At 44.9% G+C, this 26,649-nt stretch overlaps 3 protein-coding genes across 6 annotated transcripts in view; all 3 read left to right on the top strand.

The window, feature by feature from the left end:
- KMT2A (lysine methyltransferase 2A) overlaps window positions 1-5,418 on the top strand; it is an 82,251-nt gene extending 76,833 nt beyond the window's left edge. For both annotated transcript variants that reach the window (XM_072613035.1, XM_072613034.1), the window contains one exon: window positions 327-5,418. In XM_072613035.1, the coding sequence (XP_072469136.1) occupies window positions 327-602 (276 nt within the window). In that variant the 3' untranslated portion in view covers window positions 603-5,418. The remainder of the gene's footprint in view (window positions 1-326) is intronic.
- Window positions 5,419-6,615: 1,197 nt separating this feature from the next.
- On the top strand, window positions 6,616-15,146 carry TTC36 (tetratricopeptide repeat domain 36). Its single transcript, XM_072613073.1, has 3 exons — window positions 6,616-6,811; window positions 8,653-8,841; window positions 14,809-15,146. The coding sequence occupies exons 1-3, from the start codon at window positions 6,688-6,690 to the stop codon at window positions 15,066-15,068; spliced, it is 573 nt and encodes a 190-aa protein (XP_072469174.1). The 5' UTR covers window positions 6,616-6,687; the 3' UTR covers window positions 15,069-15,146.
- A 588-nt stretch (window positions 15,147-15,734) lies between these two features.
- TMEM25 (transmembrane protein 25) lies at window positions 15,735-23,555 on the top strand. Of its 3 annotated transcripts, none has more exons than XM_072613072.1 (9): window positions 15,735-15,823; window positions 16,275-16,375; window positions 16,729-17,040; window positions 17,523-17,813; window positions 18,100-18,231; window positions 18,609-18,639; window positions 18,815-18,915; window positions 19,251-19,337; window positions 19,574-23,555. In XM_072613072.1, exons 2-9 carry the CDS (start codon window positions 16,309-16,311, stop codon window positions 19,645-19,647), a joined length of 1,095 nt encoding a protein of 364 aa, XP_072469173.1. In that variant the 5' UTR covers window positions 15,735-15,823; window positions 16,275-16,308; the 3' UTR covers window positions 19,648-23,555. The 3 variants fall into 3 exon arrangements, with proteins under 3 accessions (XP_072469173.1, XP_072469172.1, XP_072469171.1); XM_072613071.1 differs by having other exon boundaries at window positions 15,737-15,823; window positions 16,254-16,375; XM_072613070.1 differs by lacking the exon at window positions 15,735-15,823 and having other exon boundaries at window positions 16,034-16,375.
- Window positions 23,556-26,649: the final 3,094 nt, after the last annotated feature.

The following is a 26,649-nucleotide window of genomic DNA, read 5'->3' as shown; positions in this document are numbered from 1 at the left end:
TGAAGCCCCTAATAGCTTTGAAAACCTAGACATAATGTTTACTAAGGGTACACAACTACATTTTTTAGGGCTTCTCCTACCTTTCTAGTTGAATGGAGAAGCCACTGGTTCTGGAATCTACAATCCAGCAAAACTTATAGGAAACAATCTTGAAGTATGCTCACCAGGAGAGTCACATCAGCATAACAGGTTTTGATCAGCACTCAGATTTAATCAGCTTTGCTTAGCTGGGGCCATATGTAGTGTAAAAAGAGGGAAAGGTAGAAGTCCCAAACTTGAGTTGCAACCAGCACTTTATTCTCTCTCTCCCTCCCCTGGTCATATAGGGCATTGGCTGCTACATGTTCCGAATCGATGACTCAGAGGTAGTGGATGCCACCATGCATGGGAATGCTGCACGATTTATCAACCATTCATGCGAGCCCAACTGCTACTCTCGGGTCATCAACATTGATGGGCAGAAGCACATTGTCATATTTGCAATGCGTAAGATCTACCGTGGAGAGGAACTCACTTATGACTATAAGTTCCCCATTGAGGATGCCAGCAATAAGCTGCCCTGCAATTGTGGCGCTAAGAAATGCCGAAAATTCTTAAACTAACGTTGCTCTTTTTCCCATTCCCCATTGTGGGAGTTGCAAGACCCAGGGCCACCCAAAGCAAAGCTGAAGGCTTCTTACTGCAGCCGAGGGTTTCAGGATTAGGTGGCTCCGTTGAGGGATCTCCATTACAGCTGAGCTCCCTTCCCTTGTGTCCCATCTTCACATCATGCAATGTGATCATAGTCCTGGTGAGAGGAGAGGTCACGAAGAAGATTGATGATGAACTTTCTTTCTGGAACCTCTGGAATTCGCACACCAATATGAGGAGAGGAAAGGGGCCCCTGAACAGATTTGCCTGGAGAGCGCCCATAAAGGGTTTTATCAGGAGAAATGAGATTTTCCTGAGCATCTCCTTAGGGAAAGTTGGTATCTTGCTGCCAGCCTCTGCTTGGCCCATTTCCTAAGCACTGTTAGTGAGGTGGCCAGAGTGGCCGAGCAGGGTCAAGAGAACAGTATAGGTCAGACACCTCAGAGTTGGCCGGCCAGGCCCAGCTACATCCATCTCTTGATTGAAAGAAATGTTTAATGAGTTTAACTTAACACTGTTCCACCTAATAATTCATTTCTGGTCAGGAGGCAGGATGCCTAGCGCCTTTGTTGACCAAAAGGGCTGTTTTGGGGTTGTGCCAATGAGTTACCAGACACTTGAGCCTGCCTATAGGCTTTGTAGTGGGAGTCTTACCCCCATAAGCCTTATCTCAACCAGTTACTTTTCTTGACAGTAGGAGCAGCTTCCTTCCCTCTCCCATTCCTTCTCTTCTTTCCACTTTTCTCTTGGCTTCCATCCCACCACTTCTCCATTCTTCTTTCTGGGTGGTGGGTGAAGTTGACTCCCTGTTCAAGGACACACACCCTACTGGGCACAGTTTGTGTCTTCAAAAAAATCCTTTGAGCCAGTAAGCACTCCAGAGGGGATATGGACACAAGCCACCAAAAATAGACATGTTTGGGAGGAGACTACCAGCCCAAGCTCCAGTGGAAGTTAAAGAAAAAAATGTAGCATGGGTTGTTTTAAGAGGGAAAAGAATTTGAATAGCATTTACATCATGTAACTTACTAAGAACTTTATATCCAAGTTGATGACATCCTCCCCTTCCAAAGCCCCCATTACTAGGATGCAGTTACTTTGATTCTTTCCGAAGACATAGGAAGACCAGATTCCTAAATGGTTCATCTCCATTGAAAGCTAAAGGCAGAACACTAAGGTTGCAAGACCCTGAGGGAGTAGTAGCTACCATGTGTTGAGGGAGCTCTGCCATCTGTGCAAAAATCTTTTGTGACACTACTGCCGAGGTTCCTCCTCCAGGACATGGTCAGAGCAGCATCAGACTGACTTTTCTCTTCTTTCCTTCTTTCCTCCCTCCCTTTCCCCTTCCCCAAGACAGTGTCCTGAATCTGTTAAATTAAGTCATTGGATTTTACTCTGTTCTGTTTACAGTTTAATATTTAAGGTTTTATAAATGTAAATATTTTTTGTATATTTTTCTATGAGAAGCACTTCATAGGGAGAAGCACTTATGACGAGGCTATTTTTTAAACCGTGGTATTATCCTAATTTAAAAGAAGATCTGTTTTTAATAATTTTTTTATTTTCATAGGATGAAGTTAGAGAAAATATTCAGCTGTACATGCAAAGTCTGATTTTTTTTTCCTGTCCAGTTTCCCCCAACCCCAATCCCTGCCCTCAGAAGGCATACTTTTTTTGTTGTGTATCGTGTAAGCTTGTTCATGCCTTGTTGACTTAGGTAACTGTTTCCTGGGTTGCTCCTAGATTATAGAGAAGGAAGGTGGTTACCTGAATACATTGGGCTTCTCCCTTCTTTCCTTCCTCTACAAAGCTCCCAGCAGGCTACATTACTATGTTGGTACAATTCTTCTTTCACCACCACCTCCCCCCCTTCCCAAATATGCATCTCTTTTTCTCTGGTTTCAGCCACAGGACAAGAGGCAAACTTTTGTACTTCCCCAGTCTCTTCTACTTCTGAGTTAGAAAACAACAGCTTAGATGGCAGGCGACTTGACATTTTCCCATCTCCATCTGCCTCATTTGAAGCCTCCCTTTATCTCTGCTTCCAGTCTCCCTACCAAATCCTCATATCTGCAAAAAAAAAATCTTACTGACCCCCTAGACCCTTCCAGGGTGGCCCAGTGGAACTAAAGCACAGTCAGATCGTTCACAGAGAAACAAGTTTTCTCTCTGTCTTGGTTACTGGGTTTCAAAGCAGTTCAGTCCAGCAGGAGATCAATAACGGCTCTCAGTGGGACATCCTTCCTGGTCGCAAGAAGCCCGCCCTGTGGAAACTTAACAAAGCAATATCACTCAGCCCAGCATACTCTGCCCCAGGACCCATGATTCAGCCTTCACCCTCCCACCTGGGCTCCCTCATCTCCTGTGACCTTAAGAACTTTGTCTGGTGGCTCTGCTGAAACACCATCACTCTCGCCAGCACTGTGGACAAGATGGCAAAGGCTACCTTGTCAGCGTGGAGAGGGGCAAGCAGTGGGCTAAGAAGAACAGTCCACTCAGATCTCACCTTCCCTCTCTCTTCAGTCCATGACAAGATACAGTGACTCAAGGTGTTCCACTAGTATCTAGTTTTCTTTCTTATTGCACTGTGTGAGGTTTTTTTGTAAATCTTATTTTTTTTCTTCTTATTTCAAAACAAAACAAAAAAACCTTAGGCTGCATTTATTACTGAAATGATTGATGCACTGATGGGTCAGGAATTCACTCTAAGAAGACCCAAAGGCCAGTCAGGGATGGGGAGAACTCAGCTGAATAGACCTAGTTGCTGCCCTATGAGGCAGTGCTATACTGTGAGAGACCCCCTTCTCATTCCTTTCCCACCATACCTTGGGTATTAGGAAGAAAGTTATATCCTAATCCAACCCTGCTAACCCAAAAGCTAAGAAAGCGCCTCTGTGAGTGACTCCAGCTCATTCTTTGAGCTTGCCATTGCCAAAATTCAACAGTGTGGGAATGAGAAGAGGGTCAGTAACGGAGGTAGGAAAAGAAGGGGGTTCACTTATAAACACAAAATGCCTCTGAGTTCATCTTGAAAAGTATCCAGAGGATTTTAGCACAGAAATTCAGACTGAGCAAACAGCATTGGGTCATTCCTAAGAATCTTTCAAGGAACTTCCTTCAGAAATTCCCAAGCCCCTGAGGAGTAATAATTGTGTCTCTGGTTAGTTCTCCGTGAGAGAGCCAGTTCACTTAAATAGCTTTGCTGCTAGAACCTGTTGTGGCTGCATTAACTGGTGGCCATTGCAGCCGGTGAAAACTATTCCAGTATGCGAGCGGCTGCATGGCACTGACACTTTGGCCAGGTCTTCTTGGTCCCTTTGCCTCTCCTCCATAACCGTCCACCACCACGATCTCCAGCACAGCCCCTCCTGCTTTCAGACCATTAACAAGGTTGGAGGAGAGAAGCCTTGGCAGCTACTATGAATTTTTCAACCAGACTCATTGACATTTGCAGGATCCAGTCCACCACCCTGCTTACCTCTGTCCTACCCTGGCCAATTCAGTAAACACCATGCAGCTCCCTTAATTGAAAAAAAAAATTTTTTAAATGAATGTATCTTTTTAAAGGACTTATGTTCAATCACAAATATCTAAAAATACTAAAGGTCAAAACCTTGTTGGGTGTTTGTTGAATTTATTTGGGGGAGGGGGGAGGGAAGGGGATATTTGTAATAATTTTTTTTTCTCAAAGGAAAAAGCGGGTCATTGTAAAGGGCTGGGTGTAAACTTTGTTTCATTTCCTTCATTTCAAAGCAATACGAGGTTATTGAGCAGATGGTTTTGTGCCGAATCATAAATTCCAGTCAAGTGCAGACTACTTACTGGTTTCACACACTCTGAAAACTTGCAAGTTTTTTTTTGAATTTTCAAATTAATATAAATATGATATATATAGGAACTAATATAGTAATGCACCATGTAACAAAGCCTAGTTCAGTATCAGTCCATGGCTTTTAATTCTCTTAACACTATAGATAAGGATTGTGTTACAGTTGCTAGCAGAGGCAGGAAAATGTCAGTCTGGTATTCCTCTGGGTCCCCAAAGGCAAAAAAAAAGAAAAAAGAAAAAACAACCAAACTGCAGAAGTATCGTCTAATAGGGATGCATCGACCAGCCCACACCAGGGGTTGGAAAGAATTGCACAAACCATGTCACCTGGAGCTTCTCTGCTGAGGATTTTTCTGCCCATGAATGTTACCAGTCAGTACCTGTACTTCTTGTCTCTCTATTTTTGGTTATGAATGTTGAAATTACCACCTGCATTTAGGGGGGAAAAATTGTGTTCTGTGCTTTCCTGGTATCTTGTTCTGAGGTACTCTAGTTTTGTCTATCAACCAAGAAAATATACTTGTGGTGTTTCTTTTACTGAACTTTCAACAGTCTCTTTAGTAAATACAGGTAGTTGAATAATTGTTTCAAAAACTGAACAGATGACAAAATTCTGTTCCAGAAATAAGACATTTCTTAACTTTATCATGTATAACAGATCTTTTTGTTTTTATTTTTCCTTGTGTTCTTCCAAGCTTCTGGTTTAGGGGGGGAAAGAAAAAGGAATGTGTCTCAAGTCCATCAGTGTTAACTCCCTGTGACAGGGATGAAGGAAAATACTTTAATAGTTAAAAAAATAATAATGCTGAAAGCTCTCTACGAAAGACTGAATGTAAAAGTAAAAAGTGTACATAGTTGTAAAAAAAAAAAAAGGAGTTTTTAAACATGTTTATTTTCTATGCACTTTTTTTTATTTAAGTGATAGTTTAATTAATAAACATGTCAAGTTTATTGCTGCAGACAGTGGAACTTTATTTCCTTTCGGCAGAGGGATAGTTTGGGAGGTTTGGTATGGGACTTCAGGTCATAGTGCTTGTCATTTTCCCTTTCTTTCAGAAATGAAAATCACTAAAAATGTTCCCCATTTCTATTCAAGTGTGATGCAGGATAAAGAATGTTGAGTTCTGAGTCAAAGGACCTGGCTGTAATGCTCTTTACTTAGTTCTTACATGACTCTGGGCAACCTCTGGGCCTCACTTCCCTCATCTTAAAAACAAGGCTTCTGCAAGACGCTTCAATTTCTAAAGCTGTCATTCTATGACTCCTCCTCCTGCTTTACCAAGCCTCATGCTCATTCCCATTCAGCTCTATTCCCTTTTTTCAGGGGAAGTGATTGAATTAGAGAAGAGATGAAATATTTCCTTGTGGAGTTCTGTTCATCCTCCCTCCTTTGTCCAACTATTTAATGCAGCAAATATTTGTTAAGCTCCTGATGCTTTGCAGGAGCACTGTGTTGGACACTAAGAAAGGTAACAGTGGGTAAGATAGTCACTTCCTAGAAGGAGCTTATTGTCTCTGAATACAACTACAAGTCATAATTACATAGTTGTATTAGAGTTGCTAAACAAAATGTTTTGTAGGATTGTCACTGGCTTGCCTCCAAATACGCTGGATAGAAAGCAATGAAGAAACAATGCTGGTGTTTCTCACAAATGGTGAAAACTTCCTGAGAAGTAATGGAATGAAAGGCAACATGGCACACAGTGGGTGTGACCCTGGATTTGGAATCGTTGGGAAAACCCAAATTCAAATTCTGCCTGCCATTTACTAGCTGCATTAACTTGAACAAGTCAATCATTTTGTGCCTCAGTTTCCTCATATGTAAAATAATTGGATTCATTACTTCTCAGATTTCTTCTGGCCCTATATGACTGTGCTCCTGTTTAATGCCAGGGGATCATAGATCAACTAAATTAGACTTTCCAAATAAAACCTGGAAATCAGTTCTGCCTTTTTCAACCCACCTTAAGCTTTAAATTTGATGTCCTTAAGCCCTGTCACCCTCCTGCAGGGCATAGGTGAGTCAATATTTGAAAACATTCTGCCAGTCATTCATTAACTCCAGGATGGATCACATTGCAGTGGAGGTCGTGGTAGTGGGGGAGAAGGGAATGATTGTCTTCAAATAGTGTCCTGTTTACCTCCCAGTGATTGGCAGTTCAACCCTTCCCAGTTTCCTCCCCTCGCTCTTCTTTGGGTCACTATCTTGGACGAAGATTCTAGATACCATGGGGACTCCAAATGATCAAGCAGTATTGAGAGCCATTTTCAGCCCAGACACCCCTTTTGGAGATGTGCCTGGGTGGGAACTTGGAGAAGATCAAATAGAGAAAAATCAGGTGGAAGATGAAGGTGAGAGCTACTTCCTGTATGACTTCGGGCTTGTCACTTCCATCTCTAAGCCTCAGTTTCCTCAGTTCTAAAATTGCTATGGTACAATTCCAACTTAGAATCCTTGATCCCTCCTAGAAATTTGGGATTTAGACCAGAAGCTTCCCCCATCTGGAGAGGGTTTGACACCCTTTATTACCTATGTCCAGCTTTCTCTGGGAGAAGGGAGTTTGTTAATCTAAGAGCTTGGTGTAAAATCCCCACGAAACTAGTTAGAGGCTAATAGTGTCAAATTGCTCGTGGTCTGCTGCCAGTGCCCTTGCTACTTAGCATTACAATCTGTTTTGGGGACCACCTCGTATATATGAAATCTTCCTCTCTTGCCATCCCAAACCACCTGGCCAAATTTTAATGTGTATATGGCCCCTATTTTCCACATCTTTGCCAGTATTTGTCACTAGTGGAAAAGATACTTTGGAATAGTGAGTGGTAAAGGATGTTGTCTGGTAGAAGTGGAGACCTGTGTGTGGTGGAGGTGGGATGAAAGAAACAGATCTGGAGAACAAAGGAGAGCTTTGAGTAGCAACTGTTTTTGATGTAGTCCCAATCTGATGTGTATCTAAGCCAATTCTTCCTTATTAGAGTATACTTGCCCAGTCATCAGTTATAGGATTCTGTCTTAGGGTTCAGAGAAAGACTGGTTAAATAAGTTCTATGGAGCACCAAGGGCTATTTGCAGTGTTTGAGAGGCAGATGGAGAATGGGGTCTGGGTGCCATCAGGGTTTACCCTCCCCCCACTGATGAGAGTTAAAAAAAGAATCTGGTAGAACTGATCTGAACAGTACTCAGCTAAATGATGGAGGCTGAACCTCTAAGATCCTTTCCTTTTCATCTCCAAAGACTTCATTGAGTCTACCTTACATCTTTTGTTAACAAATAACAAACATCTACATGTGATGAACTGTGCTGGATCCAGCAACTGCAGAAACGTGGCTTCTGTCCTTCAGTTTACAATCCGGAGACTTTCACCTCTGTATGAAAAGATTGATAATGATACAAGACAGTATGGACAATAAATACTGTAGGATTTTAGTGATCATGGAGGTTGGGTGGTCCGAGAAGGCTTCATGGAGGTGGAATTTGAGCTGGTTTTGAAGGTTGATCAGGATATTAATAATTGGAAGGTACAATAGGTGATGGCATTTCAAGCAGGAGTGTTATTTGAGTAAAAACATGGAGGCAGAAATAGAAGTAGAATGTTCTTGGGTTAATGAGTAAGTCAGTCCAGTTAGTGGTGGTTTCATGTGGGAGAAGAATGAAAGATGAGGTTGGGAAATTAACCAGTTAGAGTATGGAAAACCTTGAATGCCAAATCAGAGCATGGATGCTAAGATCCATTTGTCCTTTGCCATCTGTAGACGCTCATATATATTCCTGTCTCCAGAAAGACTTTTAAATATACCCTGAAAAATGGCTCTCAGTCCTAATCTAAAACTATCCAGGAGAGGCAGCTTGGTGTGAAATGAACATTGAATTTAGAGTAAGAGCATCTGGATTAAAATCCCGGCTAATAGTACCACCTTGGTGGTGTTAGGTTAATTACTTCAATCTTCTAACTCTCAAATTCCCTCTCTGTAAAATAAGGTTGCTTCTTGGTCTAAATAATTAGATCATTTTAATTCACCCCAGTAAATCAATGCCTCTCTACTACTTCAATCACAGCAGTCAAGCAGATCAGTCCTTACCCTCCAGTGACATAGCTTAGGTCTCCAGAGTCATAATCTCCCAAAGCCTAAGACTGATTCTCCTTCTTCTCTTCCCCATTCTTCCCTACTCCCTGGGTCACATCCACTGGCTACAGATGATACCTTCCCTGGGGACCTACTGGAACAGACCAAAAACCTAGAGTTACAGGGGGTGACAGCAGCTGAGGCTGGGAACCTGAGCACAGCTCTTGAGAGGTTCAGTCAGGCCATCAACCTGCTGCCTGGCAGAGCCTCAGCCTATAACAACCGAGCCCAGGCCCGAAGACTCCAGGGAGATGTGGCAGGTGAGTAGATGTTAAGAGAACAAGGTAAGACAAAGATGTTAAACTCCAGAGAGCTCCCTCTGAGGATTTGTCCAGGGATTGGTGCTGCTCAGGCAATTACATATGAGGTGAAATCTCATAGGTCTCAAGGGGCAGAAAGCAAACACCACAGAGGAAAAGAGATGGGTTTATTTAGCCTGGAAAAGAAAAGCCTAGTGGCATGTGGACCAGCTGCTCCCCTTGTGTGTAAACTTGGCAAAAATTCATGTAAATTATGTCAGGTGTAAGGAACTTCTAGAAGCTATTGGGGTGGAAGAGAGAAGCACATGGAATAGAGAAACAAGCTTCACCTCTGGGCTGGGTAAGGATAACCCTATTTGAGTTTTGACAGCAGGCACTGATGCACCTTGCTCATTGCCCTCACTGGTTTGGACACTTGGCTGTAACTTGTTGCCACTTCGTAATTCTGTATTCCTTCAATATCTGTGGGAGAGAAGGAACCATCAGGCATACTCACCTATGGCCTAAGTTCTAGGTCCATACCCACCAGGACACTTTGCTACCAATAAGAGGGTTTTTGTCTTCCCAAGACTTCCAACATACTAATAGAAACATAAGGGAAAATATGTCCTTGTTCTAAGAATTTATAGTCTACTGGAGGATACAACACGTAGAGAGATAAGTAAATATAATAGAGATAGGAGAAAGTATTAACTAGGGAGATTATAAAATGCTTTCTTAGATTTTATCTCCCAGTAATGGGAAAAATAAAATAAAATGCTTTCTTTGGCACTTGTACAGGTAAGCTGAGCCTTGAAGGAAGCTAATTCCTTTCCTGAAGGAAGGATTTCAAGAGGCAACAAGTGAGGAAGGAGGATGTCCCAAGCATGAGGGGATGGCCTATGCAAAAGAAGGGAGAAGGAATGAGTTCAGTGTACAAGTAGGTTAGTTTGTCTGAACCTTGGAGGGCATGAAGAGGAGTATTATGAAGTTAACCTACATAGCATCTCTTCTGAACTCAGTTTCCCAACTTCAACTCAAAGCTATTGTTTTGTAGTTGATGACATATCTCCTCGGCATTCTATTATCAGGTGACCCTGAAGGGATGGGGTTACTGGGACTATTGCTGTGAGCTTCCATCAGATATGCTTCTAATATCAATCAAACAGTAGGCATCAATTGGCTTTTACAAAAAGGCATTACTGAGAAGGTATAGCAAGAATAAAAATTATGCAACACCGTAATGAATCAAGGGCACACTTTTCCTTGGGGACAATGGGCTCAATCTTAAAGTGATTTGTAAAAAAAAAAAAAAGTCCCTCCCCAACTTTTTGAGTCCCCAAAGATCTTGGTTCAGGGCTTTATCACTTCTTCCCTAGATCATTGCAATGACTTCCTAATTGGTCTCTTTGCCTGAAATTTCCTCCCACTTTAATTTATTCTCTACACCAAAAAGTAATTTTCCTTAAGCCCAAATCTGACCATGTCACTTCCCTACTCAACTCCAGTGTCTTCCTATTGCCTCTAGAATAAAACATAAACTCTTGTGTTTAGCTTTTCAAGCCCTCCACAACGTTGCTCCAGTCTGCCTTTCCAGTCTCATTTGACATCACTCTTAGCTCTAAATTATTAGATCCAACCAAACTGGTTTTCTCTCTTGCTCACACTCAATATTCCATCTCCCATCTCCCTTCATTTGCACAGGCTGACCTCCTTGCCTGCGTGCTCCCTCCTCATCTCCTCTTCATAGATCCCGTCTTCCTTCAAAGTATAACTTAAGCGCCACTCTCTATACGAAGCTTCTCCTGATTCCTCAACTGCTAGTATCTCCTATTTCCCATTACTTTGTATTATTTATTCTCTCTATATTTATTTTGTATTTACTTACATATATCCTTGTCTCCTCTGTTAGAATTTAAGCTCTTTGTGAGTCCGGATCATTTTTTTTCTTATCTGAATCCTTAGCACTGGCACCAGTGCCTGACACTTAGTAGATACTTAAAAAAATACTCCTTGATTGATTGGTGGAGTTGTAAGGGACCTCAGAGGTCATCTGGTGCAGCATATACCTAAAAAAAAAAAAAATCCCCACTTCAACAGAGCCCAACACTTGGTCATCAAGTCTCATCCTGAAGCGTAAGAGAGCTCGCTACCTCCCAAAGCAACCCATTCCATTTTTGGACAGCTCTAGTTAGATTTTTTTCCTCCACATATTGAACCGAAATCTGACTTCCTGCAACTTCTACCTATGACTCCAAGGTCTGTCTTCTAGGGCCAAGCAGATTAAGTCTACCCCTTCTTCTACATGACAGCTCTTCAGATACTTCAAGATTATTATTATATTTTACCCCTACCCCCAACGTCTTGTCTTCTTCAAGCTAACTCTCCAGTTCCTTCTTTCAGTCCTGATAATTCTCTAGTCCTCTCATCATGCTGGTCACCATCTCCTGAATGTCAGTCAGTCAACAGACTTTTACTAAGTTCATGCTATATGCCAGACACTGGGGACACAAAGAAAGGCAAAAGCATGATCCCTGCAAGGTATTCTGGACTGAACCTGACTCAGGCCAGTCCTCTTTAATTTAAGGTTTAATATTGGAACAACATGAGGTACTCATAAGTCATTCAATAATTAACAAAAGGAGATTTACTTAGCCATAGCAGGAAAAGGATATTTAATAAGAATAGTCATTGAGAACCCTTTCAATTGATTCAGCTGAGCAATTTCTATTATTACACAATCCACTACTTGTCAAAGCTTTGCTTGAAAGTCTCAAACTTCACACATACCTGTGCCATGTCGGATACAGAATTTTTCTCTTAACACAGGTTTCCAAAAACATCATGAAAGACTTTCCAAGCTATGTATTGGTAAGCATTGGTTAGTAGCAATACCTCACATGAGATCTTGCACAATTCAATAAGATGATCCATGAATGAATTTCAGCTTCTGACATTCTCATGATAATAGTTGACTTTCAGCTATTTGGTCAAATTCTCTGGTAATCACATCTTTCTTTGGGCCACTAGTACAACTCAGGATGGCATCTTGCAACTGAGTCCACTTCCAAACATGTCTCTTCATCTTGGATATGGAAGATTGGCTTAAGGCTAAGTATTTTACATCCATTGATGGCATATTTTCTGGAGAGAGTTCCAGATTGTCTGACATATTTTCCTGTGTCACAAGCCCTCCTACATTTGAGTCTCTACCCCTTCACCCCTCAGCAATAATCACTATGCTTGGAAGACTGCACAACCTGACATTTGCTTCCACATTACTTCTTTCTCACCTATGCCAGCTGTAGTTGGCCTGGGAAGCAATCCATCTCTGAGAGGTAGCATCCAATTAGGCACTCATGAAAGAGAGCAGCAAGTTATACTTGTCCATATCTGGAACTGTGTTGTGTTCACATATTTTGACTGATAGCATGATTGAAACTTAAGCTTCTTTTGTTTTGCTTTGGTTTTTTTTTTTTTATCACCTGACGCCTAGTAAATTTTGTTGCAGTCTCTCATTTTCATTTTCTATGGTATCTTGATTTTTTGTCTATTTCTTCTATGTAGCATATCGTTGAGTTTTGCTTCCTTATTGATTATGCCATTCTCTTTCATTTTTTAAAAAAAGTCCAGCAATATTTTATCTTTAAAGCTATAGACTACTTGGTAATTTGGTTGTCATGATTTCATGGCGTTGGTGCAGATTCCAATCCCTTTCCACTTTCTTATCCAGTATAACTATTTATCATGTTTTCCCACAGACTCTATGAATACTAACAATAATGTGGCAAGGGTCTTCCTTTGGTTCATTTGCTCTCTCCAAGTATGCTACTTGAGTATGCATGCGTTGCCTCCGAGTCTCTCAAAACATTCTTAATTCTTGAATTAATTGTGTACTTTCTGGTAGCATTCTGTGGCCTACACATGATCTGCCACACATACACATCTTTCCATTGCTTTTTTAAAATCATAATTCTAATTTTAAAAAATCACAATGGTCATGATGATTCAGTGTGGTGTTGTTTAAAAGATGGGCTTTTGTGGCAGTACCCAATTTGGTATCATTAAATGTACTTTGTGATTTCATAGTACCACTCTTAGAACTGAAAAAATGGGGCCTCTGTACTTGAGAAGGCATGCTTTGTATGACTCTGCTCATGCTCTTATAAGCACAAAAAATTAAGAGGTAGGGATGTAAGGAGAAACCCTTAATCTGCCCTGTAGGTACTTTTATTCCCTTTTTACAAATCTGGAAACTGAGGTTGAGAAAGGTTAAGTGACTTGCCCAAGTCTCATAGCCAGTAAGAATCTGAGGCAAGACTCAGACTTAGTATCATACTCACTTTTGCTGGGTAAGGTATACTCTATAAGCCCATAAACTTTACCTCCTAGAATATACTATTCCGGGCTTTCTGCTCCTTTACGGTGGTAGCTGCTAAATCATATGTGATCCTTATAATGGTTCCATTATACTTGAATTCTTTCTTTCTGTTGGTTTGCAAAGTATTTACTAGTTATGTGACTTTGGGCAAGTCACTTAACCTCTGCTTGTCTCAGTTACCTCATCTGTAAAATGGAGAAAATAATAGCACCTCCCACCAAGGGATGTTTCAAGAATAAGATAGTGTTGAGATAATATGATATTATAAACAATGATAAAATTGGAGGAGATGACATTTGTCAAAGCTCTTAGCGCAGTGCCAGGCAACAGCAGGGTGCTACGTAAACGTTAGCTACCACCATATCCCATTCTCTAGTCCCTGGCCATTGTCTCCCTGCCTGGGGAATCCCTGCCCTCGGACCTTGCCGTCCTGACTGATGGGTGCCTTGTCTGGCCCGTCTTTCTGGGAAGCTCTGGCTGGTTATCTCTTCTCAGAGCGCTTACTGAGCCAGCCCTTCTGAAGTCAACCCTGCCATTAGTCCTGGAAGGCACGTCATTCTGCTGTCCTGCAGCTTCAGTCCCCATTCCTTTAACCTTTGGAATGTCAGTGTCCCTCCTGGTACCACCTACGAAGTGCCTGCTGGGTGCCAGCCACTGTGGTAACATGTAAAGAGAGCAAAAACAAGAGGGCCCCCATCTGATGGAGGACACTCCATGCAAGCCAATGTGCCCACAGTGGGCTACGCACAGGATAAGCAGAAAATACACTGCAGAAAGAAGGCACTGGAATCAAGCCCCGTGTGTGTGGTGCCCCTTCACTAACGTACCATGCGGTAATCCTGGGGGAGCACGCCGGTGCAGGGGTGCGGAGGCGCGGGAGAGCGGCTCGTGAGCTGGGCGGCCTCGGACTGTTCCCGCACCTCCAGCCGCCCCCGGGAGTACGTGCTGCGCAGTGAGCGGGGCAGGACGCGGCGGGGCGAACCAGACCGAGCGGCTCTTAGGCCTCCGGCTAGCGCTGCACCTTTCCGGCCGCTCATAATGAAAAGGGAGAGCCGCTGTTCCAAGAGAACAGCACGATGAGGGAAACGGTGAATTCCCCCAAACGCACCCCTTCCCGCTGACTCCCACCACAAGTCCGGGCGCAGAGAGCTTCCCCCTACAGAGCAGCTGCTGCTCTTCTACCCGGGACCCCTTTTTTATGAAAGGGTCCATCCCCTGAGTAACTGAAAGAAGCCTATTCATCCAACGGGTGTCCCGGACTGCAAGTAAGGCTGAGCAGACTCAGCCTGAAAGGGCGTCCTGGGCCACCTCGTCATCCGGAGGATCTGGGCCCCGGACCCAGACGGCTCCGGCTCACGTCATCATCTTGACGTCCGGGTCCTCTAGGAGAACGAAGGGCAAACACAACAGCACAACAGCCGCCCGGGCCGTCTGGGCGCCGGCCTGGGGTCTGGGGGAGAAGGAAGCTGCGGTTCTCCGTGTGACCCTCAGGGGGCGCGGCGGCTCCCCTAGCAGAGAGGCAGGCTGCAGGGAGAGTCTCCTCCCCGCCCCGCCCCCTCCCCCAGTCAGCCCCCGCCCCACCGAGGCTCCTTTCTCCCCACGCCCAGGTGCGCTGGAGGACCTGGACCGAGCCATCCAGCTGAGCCGGGGCCGAGGACGGGCGGCGTGCCAGAGCTACGTGCAGCGGGGGCTCGTGGCCCGCCTGCAGGGCAGGGACGACGACGCCCGAGGCGACTTCGAGAAGGCGGCGCGGCTGGGCAGCCCCTTCGCCCGGCGCCAGCTCGTGCTGCTCAACCCCTACGCGGCCCTGTGCAACCGGATGCTGGCCGACATGATGAGGCAGCTGCGGGGCGCGAGCGGGCCCTGAGCTCCGCAGGGCTCCGCAGCCCGGGGCCGAGGGACGGGCGGGGGGCGGGGGCCGAATAAAGCCGCCTCTCTCCGCTGACTCCTCGTCCTGCCTGCGTCCCCGTCCCGCGCTGACGCCCGGGCTCTGACCCAGCCCGAGTCCGGGCCTCCGGCCTGGGCCCCGCGCTCCCAAGCCCCGCCCACTACGCCGCTCGGGACACCCAGATCACCCCGATTCTGGGGTATCGGGGAGAGGCGCCGCAGCGTCACGGGGCCGGAGGCCGCCTCTCCCACATTGTCCGTGCCTCAGCTTCCTCCCCTGGGCAGTGGCGGAGGTGGGGTTTGCCCTCGGGTGGTCCTGCTCCCAGCTCTGTCACGGTCCGCTCCAGCTCACAGAGAAGACCACGGGAGCGGCCGGAGCGGCCCTCCGGCTGGGGTGGGGGCGGGGCTTCAGCGTCACCCCGCCCCCACACCCGCCCCGCCTCTTCCTCGCGGCGCTCGCTCCCACTGAGAGCGCGGCTCCCGCGGCGGAGGGCTGCAGCCCGCACCTGCGGAGGCAGCGGGGCACGCCGGGAGCGCTCCGAGCGGACAGCAGGGGGCGGGCGCTCGTGCCCGCCAGGAGGAAGGGGCCGGCGGCCTAGCTCTGACTCGGCCGAGGGCGGCGGGTCGGGCGTGGATCGGCCGCGTCGTGCCGCAGGAGTCGTCAGACCCGAGCGGTGGCTGTCCGCGGTCCTGGAGAGGAGCCCGGACCCGGCTCTGACCGGGGAGGGATCCCGGGTGAGTGATGCCCCGGGGAGGGCAGTCCACTGCAGGACTTCGCCCTGGCATCGCCCCCATCCCACTGCCCAGGTGCCCTGCCTGCTACCTGCAACAGCCCCGAGGTGAAACCTTCCCTCGCCCCCCCCCCCAGCAGGCCGGGACGGGGAGGCGGGCTGAGAGGGGGCTGGGCGCGGAGGTCGTGACCTTCAGGGGAGGGGCGGGGCGTTTGTGTGCATGAGTATTTCGGGGTGTGCATGTACGTCTGTGAGCGCACGTGTACCTGCAGAAGGTACTGGGGTGTCCTGTGCGTGCGTCCGTAAGGGGGTCCGTGTTCCCCCGCGTGTCCGTCTGTTCCTGGGTATCTGTGCGTGTCACGCACTTTCTACACGGATGTGTGTGTGGGAGGAGGCCCTTGTGCCCGCCCTCCCTTTCTTCCTCCCACCCCCAGGCCTCTCCCCTCTGCCCCCAGGAGCCAAAGGGGGTTCAGACTGGGGCCGACCGAGATGCTTTCCCGGACCCTCACTGCCCTCCCTCCCACGCTGCTGCTAGTACAGGCCCTGCTGAACCCAGGTACCCCGCCTCTACCTACCTCCATCCCTTTCTAGGGTACTGACGTCCTCTACCCTAGACACCAGGCTCCCAGGTCTGCCCAGGTGCCCCCACCCCACCATCCCCTTACCTGGAGATAGCACACCTCAAATATCTCTCAGGCTGCCCTGCCTCTCTCTTCCCAGGTCCCCATTCATGTGACTTTTCAAGCATTTGGGTTTCGTCCCATGGTGGGTTCATAGTAGTCTCCTACGCCCCATCTTGATTTGTATCCCCACCTTACTCTGCCTCTCCATGCTCTCTCTGATGTCTATAATACTGGCTCCTAAGTGTTCCCAGGGTCCTTCAGTCATGGGGCCCCTACTCTGTTCCAGGCCAGGGGGAGCTGGCGCCTCAGATCGATGGGCAGACATGGGCAGAGCGGGCACTGAGGGAGAATGAACGCCATGCCTTCACCTGCCAGGTAGAAGGTGGGCATGACCCTCCAAGGCTGGCCTGGTACCTGGATGGTCAACTGCAGGAGGCTAACACATCAAGGCTGCTGAGTGTGGGTGGGGAGACCTTCACAGGCAGCACTAGCACATTTACAATCACCGCCCAGAGGGCTCAGCATGAGCTGAACTGCTCCTTGCAGGATCCAGACACCAGGAGGGTGACCAATGCCTCTGTCATCCTTAATGTGCAATGTGAGTGTTTGTCGAGGTGAGGATGGGTGAGGTAGGGAGAGGGCATTGTGTTTTTTGCATTGTGTTCCTGGTGTGCCAATCTCCTCCACCTTAGCCATCAGGCTCCCAGATCTGTCCTTGTGCCACCCCCCAGTACTATATGAGACGTGGGAGGGGAGACCAAAGGCAGCCTACCTTCTTGTTTCATACTTTCACTGGCATCTTCAGGAAGAACTCATGGGCCCTGTTTCCTCTCCTCTGGTCTTATGCCCAGACCCAGATCTTGCCATATCTCATTCTCTCTCTGAAAAAAGGCCCCAAGTGGCCAGCCCTATCTGAGAAGAGACCATGGGTATCCAGATCCCCAGCCTTGTCTGGGGAGAGGTCCCAGGTGCCTGAGTCCTTAGTCTCCTCCCTTCCCAGAAAATATATTGGGAGGGTTTTGGTGGGAGGTATGATGTAAGGCCAGAGATAGGAGTAGGGTGGCTTTTGCTTTGCCTCAGTCAAACCAGAGATTGCCCAGGTTGGGGCCAAGTACCAAGAAGCCCAGGGCCCAGGGCTCTTGGTTGTCCTGTTTGCCTTGGTGCGAGCCAATCCACCTGCCAATGTCACATGGATTGATCGGGATGGACCTGTGACTGTCAACACTTCTGACTTTCTGGTACTGGATGCTCAGAGCTACCCCTGGCTCACCAACCACACTGTACAGCTACAACTCCACAGCCTGGCCCAAAACCTCTCTGTGGTGGCCACCAATGGCGTGGGTGTCACTAGTTCTTCTCTCCCAGCCCCAGGTGAGTCAGGCAAAGTTCAGAGGGGCTTGGGTGGTGTGGATGCCCCTCCATCCAAAGGGTAAGCATCAACAGAAACTGGCATAGACATTGCCAAAGGTTGGGGCAAAAGGGTGGCATATGGGAAAGGTGAGAGGATCTCTTACTGGAAAAATAAGAATTTGCACTGGGAAATCCTGCCAGGGCATGTTGCCCATAGCAACAGGGATTGCCAGGGCTTCTTTCCCCTTGCATGTCAGGATGGGCAGGGACACTGCCTATCTGGGCTTGACCAAGGGATGCCCCACAGGGCTCCTGGCCACCCAGGTGGAAGTGCCGATGCTGGGCATTGTTGTGGCTGGAGCCCTTGCTCTGGGCACTCTGGTGGGCTTCAGCACTCTGGTGGCCTGCCTGGTCTGCAGGAAGGACAAAAAGACTACAGGTAGGGAGAGGAGTGGAAGGCAAGGGAGGGAAGGGTGGCTTGTGCGCAGAGAGGAGGGATGGGGAGGGAGACTGTGAGTAAAAACAGGGACAAGGAAGTGTAAGTAGCAAGGTTACCACTTGGGGACAGAGTCAAATGTGGTGAGCATGGGGCAGAACTGAGTAAATCTGGAACTGAGGGAGCTAGACAGAACAAGTTGCATGGGATAACTGGAGAGGTATGGACAGGGTGGAGGAGACAACAGAGCTACGAGGATGTGGGTCAGATAATTGAAAAATTATGAGTTCTCTGTCAGAGATGGGCACCTCCCCAGCTGGGTTGGCACTGAGTGCACTGGGATGGGATGGAGTCAGTAGGCCCACCTTCTTTTTCCCCAGGCATCTCTCGACGACCATCTCTCCTCTCCAGGTAACATGCCCTCAATCTGGTTAGCATGGTGGGTTGCCAGACAATGGGCAAGACTGATACATAGTGTGGGTGTTGGGGAGATTTCTTGGAGTTTGGTAGGTCTGGGCCATACCACAAATTGAGAACACATCCCAGCTGGTGTCAAGGGTGACATAAGCATTTACCTACCTTGCAGTGACTCCAACAATCTGAAACTCAACAATGTGCGACTGCCTCGGGAAAACATGTCCCTCCCTTCCAACCTGCAACTCAATGATCTCACTGCAAACTCTAGAGGTGGTGTATATTTTGCTGTGGTCAGGCCATATCCAAAGTGTATTGTTGAGTTCTGGGTGCCACATTTTAGGAAGAACATTGAAAAACTAGAGTGGGTTCAGAAGAGGATGAACAGCATTGTGAGATGACTAGAGACCATGCCATATGGTCTCTCCCCATTGCCCTCCCTTGCCACTTAAGGCTCTACAGCCACCCTCCCCATGCCCTTGCCCACTGGGTTGGCTCCTGAGTTTGCAATCCCCTAAGACCTACCAGGGAAAGGGGAGCATGGGCACCAGAAGGAACTCCTCTGGCACTGGAGGGCACCAGGCACCACCATCTTTATCATCCAACAGCCAAACCAGCTGATGGACAGATACCACAGAACACCAGGAAGCCTGACATCCTGGACCCTGAGAATGGTGTCCTTTTCACCAGCCAAGGTATCTAGGGTAAAGAAAATGGGGACCAACAGGGCACATAACCTCCCCACCTCCTCATCTCCCTTGCCCATTTATATAAATTCTGTAGCTTCTAAAAGACTTGGAAAGAACCTAGGTATCTATACTAACATCTCCTGAAGTGAGATTCCCTGGGGAAAATGGGTTGGCACATAGACCAAGCATCTCTTACTCAATAGTATTGGGAACTCCAGCTCTGGATCCCTTTCACTCCACAGGCTTTGTACATCTTCCGATGCTGGGCTACATCTATCGCGCATCCAGTATGAGCAGTGATGAGATTTGGCTGTGAGCAAGAGGGCAGGGTAGAGGGAAGTCTTTTTGTTCCTCTGGTTGCCTTTTGCTCCTCTCCTGAGCCTGTACTTACCCTCCTGACTGGGGAGGTAATTTTTGTTATCCATATAATGAGTTTGACTGGTATCATTGGGACCTCAAACTGGAATCAGACTCTCTTAGGCATGGGGTTGAGGCTACCCCTAAAATTAAGTGACCAGTTCTTAACTCAGATTGGTCCTGAGGCTTGGGTAATGATGTAACAAGTACCCAAGCTGAATGCTGCTGTGCTCAAATAGCATGTAACTTCTGGGAGAGGACATGACATTTTCTGACACCTCAAAACCATACTCCTGCTCTTCTTTAGCCCTTTATACAATGGATATGGGGAGCATGCCAAGCTGGGTGGGGAGAATGCTGCATGCCCTGGACACTGCTCTTTGTTCCTCTTTTGACTATCTATGCCTCACCTATCTGCCTCAGTTTGGCAGAAACCAAACTGTGCTTTCCTTGTGTGCCAACCCTGGCACATTGGCATGGGCTAAGCTAAGCACAACCTTTTCCTTTTGGCTGAAGACCTCCCCACCTGTCTCTCCTTCCTCAAGGATACTGCATATAGTGATGAGATGGGCTTTCCTCACCTCTTTGATGGACCCAAGCCATCTTTGCTGTGAGCAGTGTTAGTTCTGGGCATCAGTGAAGGTTAGAGAGAAAAGGAGGAAGGGAAGCCTAGTAATGCCTTTCCAAGGGCATGAAGCTATGCACCTATTCTTGCAATGTCAGCACTTTAAGAGTGTCCCATATAGGGGAGGGAGTATGACCAAGAGCCCCCAGGGCTTCTGTTTTGTCTCCAATGCTTCTCCTACATATGAGGCCTCCTAGAGATTCACTGTGAGTGCCCTGGACCATGTAGGCCTAGGGTTTCCCCTGTCAAAACTGTGCTTGTTCTTATGTTCTACCTACCCTACTCCTACCTCCTTCAGCCCTCTAGAACTGATTTGTCTAGTATCCATCCTTTGGCAGCAGTAAACCAAACTCATCTTGTCCCATGCAGCTGCCATTTTTCTCTAGAGGAAATTTCCAGAGAGGGATGGCCATGACTGAAAGACACCATTCTGTCAGTCAGTAGCATTGATGGTATACCCAGGGTTCTTTGGAGTGCATTGGCAGCCTGGGGAGGGGGAAAAGAGAGACCGTGGACACAGAGGGTACAATAGAGTTCTTGCCCACAGGAAATATATAATCCTTTAGTTGAGAAGTCTGACTCAGAGTCGTATGCAGGAATCTTATTCTAATAGTCTACAAAAGTGATTACAGAGCTGACAAAATGGCATTGACCTGAAATGTTTTCATATAATCAGAATTTGAGAGTTGTAAGAGACCCCAACAGCTGTTGAGATACTTATCCAGTCCAACCCATACATGAAAGGAATCATTATTACATGCCCAACAAATGGTCGCCCACTTTTATGCAAATTTAATAATTTAAAAATGGTGGTTGTTGGTTAGTGGGTGTTGGGCTATCCCTGACTGGCTTGATGATGTTTAGCTCAGCTAGGGATAAATGGAAGACATAGGAATTTGCCAAAGACAAAACCTGCCCTCCTTCTTCCCCTTCCATCCAGTGATTCCCCCATAAGAAAGTGATCTAGAACAGCAACCTAAGCCTAGAAGAGAGACCACTTCTAATTCTCATAATGCTACTTAGTGTCTTCTTGGGCATCAAGGGATGCCTGGATGTCCACTCCTAGGGCAATGCTGCTAAATGCCCCAAAGTCCCGAACAGAATAAATGAGGCTGGTGACTTTGCACAGCCTTTCCTCACTTAAGTCCAATTCACTTGCATGTCATGACATCACCTTCCTGATGTTATGGTCCTCTTCCAGAACCATATTTGAGAAGCGCTAATGGATCCCCTATGTGGGGAGGGGTGGGGAAAAGCCCTTTTCCTTATAGTTTACCTGAGACAAAGAGTTCTTCAAAATTAAATTTTACTAATAAGGGAATGAGAAAGCAGAGAAACCAAAAAGTTTACAGAGTAAACATTTCTAAGACTAACTTCAACTGACTTGGTTCGCCCAGTTTAACAGGGATCTTTTTCTTTTGGGGTTGGGGGGAGAAGGGGAGACCTTTTTCTCAGAAACACATTCAAAACCATAAGATTTTGACCTGGCAAAGGATCTTAGAGGTCATCTGGCTCAACTCCCTCATTTTACAGCTGAGACTCATCCAGGCTAAATGACTTGCCCAATATCACACAGTTATCAATGGCATAGGTAGGATTTAACGTAGGTCCTCTGACTCCAAACCCAGCCCTCTACCACACTATCCTCCTGGAATCTGTTTCTGGATTTAGAAGGAGATGCTTTTGGATTGATTCCTCCTTATCTTGGTTAGAAAGATAATTTAGATAATGAGCAAGTAGGCATATGTGGTTGGAACACTAAAAGACCACCAGGGATCAGGAGGCTTCCATAAGGGCTTACAATGAGCATGGGATTGTGGAATAGACAAATGAGCTCTGTGCAGGGCACTCTATTGAGGCTATCCAAAACCAGGTGCTGGGGGAAGCAGCATTCTCATCACTGTCGTAGAAGGAGCAGAATGCCCTGGTACCTAACAAAAAGATCATACGTTGTGACAGGGTTGGTTCAATATTAGGAAAACTATAAACATAATAGAAAATAAAAATAATGACAAAGTCACCATATCAATATAGAAAAAGTTTTTGACAAAATACAACACCCATTCATGATTTTTAAAAATTCTTTTAAGTATAGGATATAGTATATATAGCCTTTTGTTAAGATGATAATTTCTGTCTAAAATTGGGAGCTGTCATGTGTAAAGGAGAAATTCTAGGGGTCTTTCGAATAACATCCGGGGCAAGTAGCGCTAGAGATAGAGATGTCAAAAAGAAAAAAGAAACAATATGAGTTTCACCAAAGAATAATGAAAAATGGACATAACAGAATGAAGGTCAGAGGGAGAGACAGGACATCTTTGAAACTAATATAGTGACTTTACTATCTACTTGTTAAAAATACAGGCTGTATATAATAGAGATTTGTGGTTTCATAGCCAATCCTCTTTTTCTATTCTTTGTATATGGAAAATGTTCTTGCTTCTTGGTATTTGTCACATTGAGAATAATGAAGAAATTAGAGGAAAAGGAAAGAAGATATCTTTTACAACTATGGAAAATGGGAGAGTTCTTTGATCAAGTGATAAAGAGATTCACAGGGGATAAAATGGACATTTTTGAAGGCATAAAAATAACAAAGTTTTTATGGAAACAAAATCAATGAAGATAGAATTAGAAGGAAAACAGTTGACTGGGGAAAACATTTCTAACAAATTTCTCTCATAGAGTTTTAAATTCTTTTTTCTTTCATTCTTTGGGTCTTTTATTTTTAAGGAAAATCACATAACTGGCTGAGGCTTTCCTTACGGCATGCTAAATTAGTTAAGACTCCCAGTTATTTTGACTGAGATAAGAAATGGGAAAAGGATAAAGAAATTTTATGATACCTACATGGTGGCTGTAAATCCCAGACTCCCCCTTCTTAGTGTTTATTGATAAATTCTACAGCCAGATCTGATGTGTTTTTTCTTCTTCAGTTATCTTTTGATATGCACATCTCCTTTCCTCTCAGTCTGCTAAATATTTAACAAGCATATCTTCGCAATGTAAATCTTACAGTTGTATGTGTGAAAGTAAAATCCTTATTTTCTCCTTTTGGTGATTATAAATTCCTTTCTCCTGGCATCTATAAATCTAGAATTGTATCTTTTCCTTTTTTCTCTCTGATGTAATCAGAAACTATCTAAGTTTTAGGAGATCTTTGTTCAAGGCTCAGAGTTAATTAAGAACTCTGGATTTATGTTGAATGATATATTTAATAAACCTAGGTCTTACCTCCTAGATTTCTGTGTACTGATAGTTTTAATTGGCAGCAGTACCTATCAACAAATTCATGAATATTTGCATATCAATACATAAAGACTTGATACAAACATATAATAAGATCCATTCCCCAACAGAACAAAAGATATGAGTATGCAGCTCTCAAAAAAAAAAATCCAAGCTATCGATTACCATATGAAAAAATACACCAAATTACTACTAATAAGAAAGACGCAAATTAAGACAACTTTGAGATTCCACTACATCAGACTGACATAAATGGAAAATGACAATTGTTGGAGGGGCTTGGAAGATAGGTTTATTAATGCACTGTTTATGGAGCCGTGGCCCAGATATTCTGTAATTTAGAATTATACCCTGAAAAATCATTTAACTGTGCATACCTTTCAACCAGAGATATCACTATTTAGGTATATGCCCCAGAAGTAAAAAACAAAGGACAACAAAAATGGACCCGCTGATATCCTGGTAAACCAACCAGATCTGTGGGGGAAAAAACTACTTACAACATACTTTTAAGTTTAATCTATATTATTATTATTTTCTCCAACACCTTAGCTGTAGACAATCAACAAAAAACAATAAATGAAGCCCTGATTTGTAGTGATCTCCAATTTTTAAGCTGTAAATGATCACACAGGAAATTTAGCAATAGGTTCTCAAGAGCACACCCCTGGAAAGAACTCACTAGTATCAGTGCTTTCAGAAATCTTGAAAGAGACCAATTCAGACAAGCCTATATGAACTAATGTAAAATGAAGTGAGCAGAACCAAAATAATTTCCATACTGACAACACTGTAAAGGAAAACCAACTTTCAAAGACTTCAGAACTGTTAACAATGACCAGTCATGACTCCAGAACACTGATGAAGAACCACAGGTCCCTCCTCTTGACAGAGGTGATAGACTGGAGGTATAGAACTGAGACATTCTCAGCCATGGCCAATATGTGAATTTGTTTTGTTTGATTATACTGATTTAATATAAGGGAGAGTTTTGATTTTGGGGAATTAGGGAAGATTATGGGAGGCATGAGGGGGTAGTGATAGTAATAGCAAAAAAAAAAAGACAAAGCATCTGTGAAACTTTTTTTAAAAAAAGAACAACACTCAAGAGACACAGACAAGCAGGAGTGATGAAACTACCATGTAAAATTTTATATATACTTTTGAAAAATAAGCTATACTAATGGAAATTCATGGTTTCATATACAATATTCTTTTTTCATTCTTCATATATACAAATGTTCATGTTTATTGATGTTTGTCAAATTCCTAATCAAAAATTTAAAAAACAAAAATGTAAAAGTGATATATTTCAAATATATAAATGGTTGTGATTGCATCAATGTGGACATTGATGGCAAGCCATCTTTCTGTACATCTAATTCTTGTTTATGTACTCCCCTAATTTATCACAGGAAGTCCACACATACTGGGAAATTCCATATTCTCTTGACATTGCAAGGAGTCCAGTGGAGCACATGGGCTGCCAGTAAACCTTCCCTCTCATCATGTGACCAGCCTATCTTCATGTTGAATTATACATTTCTTTTGGGGATGCCTTTATTCTGATTATATTTTGCAGTTTTTTTGTTCCATTATACCCTGCTCATACCCATCATGCACCCCTCAGTGGCCCTCTGTGATAATTCATTTTTAATTCCTCAGAGACAATAATGTTCCCTGAATTACAACCTTACAGTGTTACCTGAAGCATACCGGTATTAAAAAGATAAGTCTCTGCTTCAGGGAAAAAAAAAGGTTTGAGGGTCATAGAAGTTTTCTAATCTCCCAAAGGCAATCCTGTCTTCTTTACTCCTCCCGTTTAATTTGGGGCAAACTCACTGCCCATTTGTAGTGTCTGTCCAAGATGCACATACACACACACAAGTGAGCTCTATGGGTTGTCCGTCTAACTTTCTCATAATTTGGACGTTAGGTATTTTTTACCCATTTTATTATGTGTAGATGGTTAGGCCAACCTCTTTCGAGAGGCTACGGTTTTTATCCATATCCAGGCTGCGTGCTGAGGTTCAATGCTATTAATACAATATTATCTGAAAACAGGAGCATCTGGAGGATCTCATCACCTGTAGGAGCTCCTCTTAGACTGTGCTATCCAGAGAATGGTGAACACATCTGATGAGCATACATTTTACGTCTCACCTGACACACATGATCAGAATGTCATTGAACAAGGTTATATAACTTTCAAGAAATCTTCCACAGTATTGATGTGTGCATGAGAGACACCTTGCTGAGGTGCTGTTTTATTCTACCATATTAAATGAGTTTCATGTCACTGAAAAACAAAGTAAGATTTTTGCCTTCTCCACTTTTGTCAGTTGTGTGATGACCAAGATTTGAGTCTATTGTGAAATGTTGCATATAAAAACCTTCCTGTTCCCTACTAAAACCTTTGAGGTAAAAGGTATCATTCAGAAAATGTATGCCACAGAAGGTCACCCTGTTCATATTAACAGTGAGGGACAACCTGAATGTTGCACTGGTACCAACAAAATGTTAAAAATTACTTCGAGAAAGGTCCCCAGAATGTGGGGTAGGCTTCCAACAGCTGATTTCGATAAGGGTACGGACAAGAACTGCACAGGCTAGGAAGATGCAGGATTGTAATCAGCACTATTGTGGAGTATACCCTTATTTAGAGCTAAAAAGGAATTTAAATAAAATCTAATCCAACCCCCTCATTTTACAACTGAAGAAACTGAGACATTTAACGGAGAGGCAAAGTGACCTGCTTAGGGTTACACAGCTAGCTGATAAGTAACAATTCTGAGACTGAAACTCATGTCCTCTGACTCAAAATTGATCACTCATTACTGTACTATGCTGCCTCATCAATAGGACCATAAGTAATGGAAGCATGGAAGTATTTTAAAAGAGGGTTATGGATCAGCAGAGAAGAGAGAACATTTTAATCAGGGGAAGTGGCTTTCATAAAAGCTCAGAGGTGGGAATGCATGAAGTGTGCATGCTGGTGTAATAGAAAGAACTAGGATTTGAGAGAATTTGTACCTTTACCTCTGTTTCCTTGTGGCAAAATGAGTTTTGATGTGAACTCTGTCTGTT

The sequence above is a fragment of the Notamacropus eugenii genome, chromosome 5, assembly GCF_028372415.1.
Source record: "Notamacropus eugenii isolate mMacEug1 chromosome 5, mMacEug1.pri_v2, whole genome shotgun sequence".
NCBI classification, from domain to species: Eukaryota; Metazoa; Chordata; class Mammalia; order Diprotodontia; family Macropodidae; genus Notamacropus; species Notamacropus eugenii.
The sequence above is the reverse complement of the archived record's forward strand: the minus strand, read 5'-3'. Positions and strand labels throughout refer to the sequence as shown.

What these genes read in the sequence shown, in the direction of transcription:
- TTC36 (XM_072613073.1), top strand. Translation starts at nt 6,688, where the DNA reads ATGGGGACTCCAAATGATCAAGCAGTATTGAGAGCCATTTTCAGCCCA. An exon ending in AAATCAGGTGGAAGATGAAG is followed by an intron (nt 6,812 to 8,652) that starts GTGAGAGCTACT and finishes CACTGGCTACAG; the next exon opens with ATGATACCTTCCCTGGGGAC. An exon ending in ACTCCAGGGAGATGTGGCAG is followed by an intron (nt 8,842 to 14,808) that starts GTGAGTAGATGT and finishes CCCCACGCCCAG; the next exon opens with GTGCGCTGGAGGACCTGGAC.
- TMEM25 (XM_072613072.1), top strand. Translation starts at nt 16,309, where the DNA reads ATGCTTTCCCGGACCCTCACTGCCCTCCCTCCCACGCTGCTGCTAGTA. An exon ending in GAAGGACAAAAAGACTACAG is followed by an intron (nt 18,232 to 18,608) that starts GTAGGGAGAGGA and finishes CTTTTTCCCCAG; the next exon opens with GCATCTCTCGACGACCATCT. An exon ending in TGTCCTTTTCACCAGCCAAG is followed by an intron (nt 19,338 to 19,573) that starts GTATCTAGGGTA and finishes TTCACTCCACAG; the next exon opens with GCTTTGTACATCTTCCGATG.